This window comes from Pterocles gutturalis, unplaced genomic scaffold (assembly GCF_000699245.1).
Source record: "Pterocles gutturalis isolate BGI_N339 unplaced genomic scaffold, ASM69924v1 scaffold9708, whole genome shotgun sequence".
NCBI lineage: Eukaryota > Metazoa > Chordata > Aves > Pterocliformes > Pteroclidae > Pterocles > Pterocles gutturalis.
In genome coordinates, this window is record NW_010125570.1 from 2247 (window position 1) to 12911 (window position 10665).

A 10665-nucleotide genomic window follows, 5' to 3' on the forward strand; every position below is an offset into this window, starting at 1 on the left:
CAGAGATCCATCATGGCATGTTTCTTGTTGCTAAAGGCTGTGAAGCACACAGAAATCCTTGCACCAGTCCATGGGAAAAGGTGACGTTAACTTTCTCAATAGTCTCTCCCTTGCTAAAACAACTTCTTGTTTTACCATTTCTCTGGGAGTACTGGAGAAGGTACTGGAGTGTTTTCAACCTCTAACAGATTTATTTCATTCTTCCTTCTTGCAGTGTCATGGAGGCCTGCATATTCTTCTTTTATGCTATGATACTTCTCCCAGGTAAAATGTGCATTTTTAATTGTAAAAACTGTTTTTATTATTTCTGTCCTGCTATGTGATACTTTCTCACCCACAAAGAAGCTCATTCCTTAGTAGTAATTAATCACTTCTGTTGCACAATCAAGGTCATATAGCCTACCTGACATGTTTTTAAATCATGTGCAGGGACTCTATAAAACATATAGTAAGTACTTCCTCTTTTCAACTTTATATCTTTACATTACACTTATTTTATGTTGCTCTTAAATTCTCAATTTAAATCTATATTTAAAATGTGTGTATGTCACCTCTGTATATCATAGAGGAGAACAGTATTAAACTGAACACTGACAGTTTGATATGGGACAACTGGAGTTTTAGACAGCTGTGGAGATCATTTTGCAGTCTGGTGCTCTGAAGGAGCAGTCAGAAGCACCAGGAGAGAGACTGTAAATCTTCTCCTTTTGAACACAGCAGAGGTGTTTGTATCTTCTGGGACAGAGAACTGCATTTCTCATTCCAAGAAAAGCCTGTTTTCCTGGCCTGTCACCACCCATAATAATGGCTACATCCAGTGATGAAAGCAGGAAAAAAATCATCCCTTGTGTAATACAGTTCATGCTGTCTTTGCACGAAGGCATAATTGTCTTTATTGACTATTTCTGTTAACAAGATCAGCAACAGAACAGTTAAATTTGACATTTAATCTGTCATTAAACTCTAGATTAATTACAGAACAGTTAAATCTGACATTTAACTTGTCATTAAACTTTAGGTTAATTCTTCAGTGAGACTGAAAGTATACACCTGTTTCTGACCTTCTAGTCATGTATTCCCAAGATACCAACATTTACCTCACAGTGTGCACTTCACATTTTCTTCAAAACTGCAATGCTGTGTTGTTTTATTAGGAGAATGAACTCAACTTTTTAAAAATAAATTGTGCAACTGTCTCCTTTGTGGCAGAATCTCATTACACTCAGGATACAAGAATGGTTTGGACTTGTTGCCTGCACAGAAGTTTCTATAATACAGGCACTCACAACCTCTGTGGTAGGCAGAAAAATAAGAAACAGTTTTATGAGCTGAACTCAATAAGACTAAGTGAGTCAGTTTGAAGAACTATGTGTCCTGGCATACCTAGTGGGAGAATTTTAAGTCTAAATGCTGGTGTTTTTTACTGCTACTGTCGTTAAGTGTTGCCTCTGTGAGTGCAAATACTTTGTCATTCTTTCATAGCTGATGGAAATCTTAATTTCTTCTCTCTCTTTGTCTAAGGTATTGCTGCCAGTGTGCATCAGGTGAAGTCATTTCTCAATCACACTGCATACCTATCCTGCTATTTTCCAAACTCTCAGAAAACTGACATAAAGGATTTAAGAGTTTTTTGGCAAAAAGGCGATGTTGAAGTGGTGCATGAAGTATACTACGGCCAAGAAAAACATGATAACCTCAGTCCTAAATATATGAATCGCACCAAGATGGATATGGACAAATGGACTTTGCAATTGTTAAATGCAGGAATTGTGGACGAGGGACAGTATACATGTATTATACAGCACAGAGATAAAGGATCCCCAAGGGTCATACACAGATCTCAGTGCTTACTGCACATCATTGGTAAGTCATCTCTTCTAACTGTCATCTGATCTGGGGTTTTTTGGAGGGTTGTCTGTCACTTTATTCAGTCCAGAAATGTGTGGTGCTGTCCCCAAGGTGCTGATGTACCTGCACTGGAGAAGAATTTCTAAAGATGAATAAGAGCATTCTCAATAGAAAATCCTCGGCTCTGAATGAAAAGTATTCAGGTGGAAGCAATCAGAAAAAGGAGACAGTGGGGCAATGATTTGCTCAATATTGCACCATTCCTGATTCCCACCCTGTCATACTTTATAGTGAAAACCATTCTGCCTTCTTCCTCTTGCCTCTGGGAAGTTTTATGGCTTTTAGGACTCTGGAAAATACACTTCTTTATTTGCATCTGATGCACTACCTTCTGTTAGAAGTAGCAGTAGTTCTCATCGTTGGTGGTAAAGTACAATTGAAACATAACAAGATTTCTGCAAACACCCAGCTATGTTATGATAATATGAACTGCAGGGGAAATAAAGAAAAGAGCAGTTCATATGTGGAGGAGTAGAAAGTTGTATGTTCAGTTAAAGGAAGACTGAAAATATCTCTGGAGAAAAAATGCATGCCTTGACAAGATGCAACCTGGTTTCTTGCATGTTATCAGAGGAAAAGACAGCAAATCTTTTAACAGAGGAATGGAAGTGAGGAAGCAATATTTTCCTATGTTTTCTAATATTTTTATTAATTCCTAATATATTTCCTAATGTTTTTCTGTTTTAAATTGTTCTGTTAGTAACCTTTGTCCATATGCTTGTGTTCTCTCTTCCACTATGATAGTGCTAGTCATTAATAGTAACAGCTTCTAAATTCCACTGGTGTTTTCAGGCTTCAGCAACCTGCTTCAAAAGAGAACAGGCCATGTGTAATAGCAGTCAAAAAAAGAGTAGCAGGACATCTGAGCCTATTTATTATTTGTGCTACCGGCAAGTGTTCCCTTGATCCACAGATAGAAAATTTAGATTATTTTGATTCTCACAGAATCTACTTGACAAGTATTTTCAGCAAAGTTTTAAAACTCAGATACTCATAATGTGTACTCAGTATCAAGGCCTCCAGTTTAAGAGATACTTAGCATCAACCATTCAGTCAATTCAAGCAGTTAAATCAGTTATCAGCTTAGCCAACATCTGAGCAATATGTTATAGAAGTCTCATACTTAGGCACTAAGACTCTACTAGACCTTTTCAGGTTTAACTTAGGAACACTGTTTTAAACTATTTGCTGTTGTGTTCTTTCCAAATGACTTTTCTGTTCAATAAGCTCCCAAAAGAAGCAGCAGTATAAACTTGTATTTAAAAATAAACCCTTAAAAATAATTAGAATGAAAATACAAATGCTGAAAAGTACCTGTGCTTACCTACTGTTTCTTAATTACAATCTCATATCATATGTGCAGGGTTTCTTTGTAGTATGGCTTGTAACACTTAAAATGGAGATAAAAAAGCCTGAGTGCTATACAAGAGTGATAGGGCAGTCATACAAAGCTATCTAGACCACTTGGTGACCAAGACAGGAAATACTGAAGTACCTTCTCATACAGTTTACCTGTGTTATCTATGTGTATTACATTAGGACAATATAGAGATACGTATATGTATATGTATTGTGTGCAGCCAGGATGATTCCTACAAGAACAATGAACACAGAACATTCTCCAGAAAGAAGAGAGGGCTTCACAAAAGATGCAAAATAGGGACCATAGTGACAAGCAGCTTAACTCAAAATTCTGTTCCTATAGCACGGCTCTAGTGCTTCCTTTGGGTGGATTAATAAGGGAAGTACGTGAGACTAGGGAAGCTATTTCCAAATATGCAGTGCTCAAAGTGTTGGGAGAGAAACCGACGTCAGAATAGAGACTTAACAGTTTGTGTCCTCATTTTAAAAGGGATGTTGAAAAACTTAAAAGAGTAAAGAAAAGCTCTACTAGAGCTATCTGAAGGCTAGAAAAAATACAGTCCAACTGGAGACATTAAAAGATCGATCTGATTACTTTATAACACAGAAGACTGAGAAGAGTCTTGTTTGCAGAGTGTGGGAACTTGAAATACACATAAAATACAGGATATTTTTTTAAAAGGCTCATTGATTCAGTGAAGATATAAAAATAGGCAGTGGCTGTTAGCAAGTGAGATGTAAGGCACATTGCCATTTTAGAAACCAGAACAAAACCAGGTAGGGTGATTAAGCCATTGAGAAAAACATTAAGGGCTTGATGGATCTGCTGTCTCTTGAGGTATTTAAATCTAAGGCCATAGCCTTTTTGGAAGACATGTTATCTTTGAATACAAAAGACTTCCTGAAACATACTTTTCTGTTAATAATCCAAAGCTCACTTATACATAACCCACACCCTGCATGCAACCAACAGCACTTTTCAGTCAATTGAGTTTCCAGAAGCCATAAAAACATAAATGCTTTGATCAGGGTATATTCCACTATTTACACTTGTTTACTGTCAATAAGACTGAAACTCTTAAATCACTTGGATGATTTGGCAAGTTTCACAGCCATGGATTACGTTCCTGCCCTCCCTACAAAATCATAGAATCACAGAATGGTTAGTGTTGGAAGGGACCTTAGAGATCGTCTAGTTCCACCCCCCTGCCATGGGCAGGGACACCTCCCACTAGACCAGGTTGCTCAAAGCCTCATCCAGCCTGGCCTTGAACCCCTCCAGGGATGGGGCATCCACAGCTTCCCTGGGCAACCTGTTCCAGTGTCTCACCCACCTCATAGTAAAAACTTCCTCCTAATATCCAATCTAAATCTACCCTCTTTCAGCTTAAAGCCGTTACCTCTTGTTGTATCACTGTACTCACTGATAAAGAGTCCCTCCCCATCTCTCCTGTAGCCCCCTTCAGGTACTGGAAGGCCGCTATAAGGTCCCCCCAGAGCCTTCTCTTCTCCAGGCTGAACAACCCCAACTCTCTCAGCCTCTCCTCATAAGGGAGGTGTTCCAGCCCTCTGATCATCTCTGTGGCCCTCCTCTGGACCAGCTTGCTGTCCTTCTTGCGTTGGAAGGCCCAGACCTGGATGCAGTACTCGAGGTGGGGTCTCACAAGAGCAGAGTAGAGGGGCAGAATCACTTCCCTCAACCTGCTGACCACGCTCTTGATGCAGCCCAGGATCCACTTTGCCTTCTGGACCATGAGCGCACACTGCTGGCTCATGTTCAGTTTTTCATCTACCGACACCCCCAAATCCTTCTCTTCAGGGCTGCACTAAAGCCATTCTCCGCTCAGCTTGTATTTGTGCTTGGGATTGCCTCGACCCATGTTCAGGATCTTGCATTTGTCTATGTTGAACTTCATGAGGTTGGCCTGGGCCAACGTCTCAAGCCTGTCCAGGTTCCTCTGGGTGGTGTCCCTTCCCTCTAGCACATTGACTGCACCACAAAATGCCAAGGAGAGAATAAATACTCCAGACCAGAAGCTGGAGCGAACAGTCAGCTAAGCAAGTCAGACCCTGAGGAGAAAGAGGAAGCTTGAGCTCTCCTGAGAGACAACTTAACTAAATTTTGGGGTGTAAAAATGGTGGGGCTTGTTGCATTTTGAATTCACAGCCATGGACTCTCTTAGGGATTAAGTGACTAAGCTAAATCCTTCTCTCTCTGTGTTGGCATACAGCAAATAAAAGTAACATAATATTTCTTCATTCATATTAAGAATTCACTAGGGCAAGTATTAGAACCTGGATCCAACACACTGAATGTGTGTGCAAAAGAGTCAGACCCTCTTAGACTCATATTTTTCTAAAAATCCTTTTCCTCTTCTCCAATATTCCTCCATATTGTCTTTAGTCCTATTGGCACTAAAATAATTAAATATTTTCAATGAAGTCTTGAGTATGTTTCTTGGGTTTTGTTGTTGGGGTTGGTTTTTTTTAAACTTGATGTAAAACAACATGCAGTCAGTATTATGTCTACATTTTCTTCTTCTCCTTTTCCATTATAGTCTACAATTTCTGCTATGACTTTGTAACCAAACAAATCCCGGTTGAGAATATTTGGGAGACCATTTAATAGAGAGTACTCATTAAAAGCTTATTTTTATCATTCATATTATATGTTTAAATAATTCTTTCCAATCCTGTTTCACCAACTATTTCTTGCCTGGGAAACTTGACTTTTTTAAAGCAACAGGTATATTTTTAATTGACTGGGGTGAGTATCCAGTGACACAAAGTAAAAAAAGCTTGTACTGTAGTCACTTCCACATAAAAAGCCAAGCTAAGGGAGGCCTACTGTCAAGTTGAAATGAGTTAATTACTTTATATGCTGCAAAATGATTACTCATAATACTGACAGACACCAAGGATATTTCTACCTGTGACATCATTGGACCTCCAACTTACCCCGTGTCCCTCAGATGATTTCTTATCACAATTAGAAGTTTGTGGTTTTCCCCTTACCTAATCAGGAGGTTGAGAGTAAGCACGACTGCGTCCCATTCCCATTTTGTGCTTAAGCACTGACCTGCAAGCAGGCCAGGTTTGATTATTCTGAGGTGCCAATGGATCTAAACAAAGTGGGAGAGACGGAAGCCTATTGTCTGGCTGATCAGACTTAAGTCCTTGAAATACCCTTAGGACAAGGAGCAGCAAACCTGCATACATACCAAAAACATAACAAACCCTTCTTTGGACTCCCATTGTTTAGACTTGCTTCTGCCTGAAAATCTTAAATAATTGGCAGGAACTGTTGTGAGATGTGGTATGTCTGACTCACGATGCTTTCTCTTTGGTCTATTTCAGCCAACTATAGTCAACCTGAGATAGAATGGCTGCACACTGGGGAACTAAAGCCCAACGAGTACCTGAATCTCTCCTGTTCTTCCAGCGGAGGTTATCCAGAGCCCAAGCAGATGATGTGGCTCATTTCCCATGAAAACACAACATATAGGATTATGCGTCACATGGATGTCTCGCAGGATGCTGTAACAAAGCTGTACAGTGTTACTAGCAAGCTGAATATCACAGTTCCTGCAAACACCCTCACTAATATTAGCTGCTTGCTTCACCTTGGGGAGCAGTTGGGGAGCCTTGTCTCAGTGCCACTAGGCATAGGTGAGTCTCCATTTGCCCATTCTGATTTTTGCATGGGTAGGAGCAGGGCACATTGCAGTAGAGCTGATCACAGATAGCAGCATAATCCAGACAGGGAACAGACACAAAGTAGCAGTAGGAGTTGGTTACAAGGGCTGTATGTTCTCCATCCTGTTCACCAACAGCCTCTGCCACCAAATTCTCACTCCTTTCCATCTGGGAAGTTTTACTACAACAAGGAGAGAGCACAGAGAAGGAAGACTGCTGCTACAAAATTGAAAACACAGCCCTCTTCATCCCCTCCCTAGATGCCACTGCAGTGGCAACAAAGCAACCTGGATGTCTGGATTAGGCAGCAACCAGTCATAACAGCTGTTAAGAGAGGTTGCCACTTCACAGAATCAGAGAACTGTTGAGGTTGGAAGAGGCATCTGGAGATCATCTAGTTCAACCACTTTGCCCAAAGTAGGATCAATAGGTAGCATAGGGCCTTATAGTTGAGTTTTAAATAACTTCCAGGTTAGAAACTCCACAACCTCTCTCAGCAAATTGTTCCAGTGTTTGACCACCCTGACATTAAAAAAGTGTTTTTTCTGATGTTTAAGTGCTTGAGTTGCTATTCCTAATAATTCCTTAGAGAGAGGCAGTAGGCTAAAGAGAAGAGTCCCTTGGACCAGATTTGGCTCACAAACCGACAAATAGAATGTGCTGAGTTTTAGTAAAAAGGCCATGAAATGGTTTTCACAACATTTGGCAGAATGAAGTACACATTCCAAAATGACTACTTGGGGATTTTTTTTCTCTAAGATTGTGTCTTTTTTCAGAACCTTCTTGCAAGAACAAGCTGGGGACCTGAGTTCCAATAAGACTTTACTGATGGATTATCTCAAGGTTCCACATGACTGAGCCTTTCTTTAAACTAAAGCTGTATTTTATTTATCTCCTGGGACAGGAAAACATAAAATCATAGAATCATAGAATGGTTAGGGTTGGAAGGGACCTTAGAGATCGTCTAGTTCCAACCCCTCTGCCATGGGCAGGGACACCTCCCACTAGCCCAGGTTGCTCAAAGCCTCATCCAGCCTGGCCTTGAACCCCTCCAGGAAAGGGACATCCACAACTTCCCTGGGCAACTTGTTCCAGTGTCTCACCCCCCTCATAGTAAAAAACTTCCTCCTAACATCCAATCTAAATCCACCCTCTTTCAGTTTAAATCTGTTACCCCTCATCCTATTGCTGTACTCACTGATAAAGAGTCCCTCCCCATCTTTCCTGTAAGCCCTCTTTAAGTACTGGAAGGCTGCTATAACATCCTTTGATATATTTTTGTCATAAGCTATGGCACAAGACCATCAAAATAAAGGCAATTCCCACTTTGGTCAAAATTCCATTTGGCTTGCACACGTCTCCTTTAGACAATGCTAAAGATGGAGAGCTGTACTTCAACTGACAGGAACAGGGAGCCAAGACGAATGGTCACATTGCAGGAAAACCTACTATGGTAGTACAGGCATGCACGTTACTACTGCAGATGTAAAAGCAGCTTGCCACTCATTCTGAAACAAGTTCCACAGTGCAGGGGTTTTTTTTATAAAGTTAGCCAAAGGGTTAAGAAATCAATGCTAGATATGGCAAACTGCGTCTGATGTCCTCACATGCTAGGATTTTTCAATAATATTAAAACACAGTACAGAAGTCTTCTGAGATTTGCACAGCTCCCCATGTTGCTCACGAGCATTAGCTGTATTACCTAGAGTGCTGCATCTTCCTCTTCCCTGTTCAGTTCTTCTCTCCTCCCTGCCTTTATGAAAGTAACCACCTAATAAGCAGTGATGGTGGGTGAAAAACTAGGACCTCCACGTAAACGAAAGCTTAGTCTGTCGATAACTGCAGCTCTGTCAGGTGCTAACCCTAGCAACCAAAACTTCAAAAGCACACTAACCGGAAATAGAGGGAAACTCCTTTGCATTCCCTGCTACTTTCACATCCCTTACGGCATTCCATTAGGCTTTGACCACCACTTCTGACAGATAACAAGTAGTAACATATCCCAGGTTCTTAAAACTTCCACAGTATCACAGAGTAGCAGTAGCACAGTAGCAGCCTTATAGGCTTTTGTATTAATCCAGTTGCTGATGAATTGCTTTGCATTACCCAAACTTCAGAAAGAGTACTTTGCCTTACTGTTGTTGAAGTGGCTGTTAAGACTTGGTAGTTGCACTAGTTACTGGAAATGGAAATAAAGCAATGTGGATAGTGATTTATTGACACCATTTTAAAGCACTATAAAAGCAAAGGATGCTGAGGGCTTTTCCCTAACCTTCTAATTCATATAACTTTGGGATAGATTGTTTAAGTTAATTGTCACCAAATTAAATCTTTGTTGTGTGTATCATTTCCTCTGTTTTCTTATTCAGAGATACAGGGGGAAGAAATGGAGCAAGTGAAGATAAATTTCTTTGTCCCACTTATAGCTGTGATTATACTGATCACACTTATTCCAGCTTTTGTGATATTGAAGAAGAATAGGAATACCTCACCTACCAACCAGAGCAGGTTCTTACTTCTCATTCAGCTCTACTGTCCCTCAAGTCACAGGCTTTGCTCTTTGTAATCATCCCTTTACCTACATTTATCTATTTCAGGTGTCAGTCTAGCAGCCTAGAAGCTATCCAGCTTGAAACCAAGGCCATCAGACAGACTGCTGACTGAGAACCGTCTCTGCACATAGCAAGGCCTGAGGTCCCATGCTCTGCCAGAACAAGAATCCTCCCCAGATACCCTGCAGAACAACATGCAACATTTTTGTCTGATGGTCAAAACCCACTGTCCAGTGTTCTCTGCTTTTATTTTGCTCCAGAGTGGTAGGAAATACCATGGTCTGCCTGTTTGCATGACTGTTTTTTTTTTGCTGTATCTTTCATTAAGCACTGTGACATTGTAATATCCTGAGAGTCAATGAAGAAAGCAGAGCTGCATGGGTTACAGAAGGGAACGTCTCAAAAATAGAAAGAGTTAGGCCACAGTCTGTGAATCATAACCATCACTGGAATCATGATCAGAGGCAAGCTATTAAACATGAGCCATAAATGCTTTTGGCAGAGCCGGTGTGGCTTTGTACCAGTAACCTTCTTGTAAATCTTCACAGCAGAGAAAGAGGAACTTCAGGGCAATTCCCCACCTTCTGAGAAAAGTTGTGCCTTTCCTATCAGGCATTTGAAACTAGAAATCATCTGAAGGAAAGACTTGCTTTAAACATAATTTCTGGTTATGTTAACTTTTTTCTTACTACCATCCAAGCTTAATATGCCCAGCCAGTTAGTACCTTCACACTTTGTTCCTCTGCATTCTGACCAGATGCTATACTAGTTGTTCAACCAGATGCAGGGATTTAAAATACTCATATATGTATAAATCTAAATGTACAAAATTAAGATAAGCAGATAACAAAAAAATATTATATGAGTAGGTCATGTTCCAATTTGGTTGACTATGTTCTCCCTTTCTTAATTTTGCTTCAGACCTTGAAGATAGAGCAATCCATATGCTATGGTATGGTCAACTGTAAATTTCTTACCTTTTTACCTTTCAGAAAAGATACTGTTTCTCTCAAAATGTGCTACTTCTCCAATCTTGCATGGTCTCTGCACTTCATGTTCTTCAACAGCATTGACATCTTTCAGGAGGAAGAATGCGGCAGAATTGAGAAAAAATTCTTCTGAAGTCTTGATTGTCTTTGTAGGTCTG

At 40.3% G+C, this 10665-nt stretch overlaps 1 protein-coding gene across 1 annotated transcript; it reads left to right on the top strand.

Moving 5' to 3' along the window:
- Window positions 1-218: 218 nt before the first annotated feature.
- LOC104460525 (T-lymphocyte activation antigen CD86-like) lies at window positions 219-9594 on the top strand. Its single transcript, XM_010078612.1, has 5 exons — window positions 219-264; window positions 1522-1863; window positions 6628-6939; window positions 9336-9470; window positions 9564-9594. Exons 1-5 carry the CDS (start codon window positions 219-221, stop codon window positions 9581-9583), a joined length of 855 nt encoding a protein of 284 aa, XP_010076914.1. The 3' UTR covers window positions 9584-9594.
- Window positions 9595-10665: the final 1071 nt, after the last annotated feature.

Bases quoted from the DNA above. Each gene is read 5' to 3' on its own strand.
- LOC104460525 (XM_010078612.1), top strand. From the start codon at position 219: ATGGAGGCCTGCATATTCTTCTTTTATGCTATGATACTTCTCCCAG. The intron at 265-1,521 runs GTAAAATGTGCA...TCTTTGTCTAAG, and splicing joins TGCTATGATACTTCTCCCAG to GTATTGCTGCCAGTGTGCAT. The intron at 1,864-6,627 runs GTAAGTCATCTC...GGTCTATTTCAG, and splicing joins GTGCTTACTGCACATCATTG to CCAACTATAGTCAACCTGAG.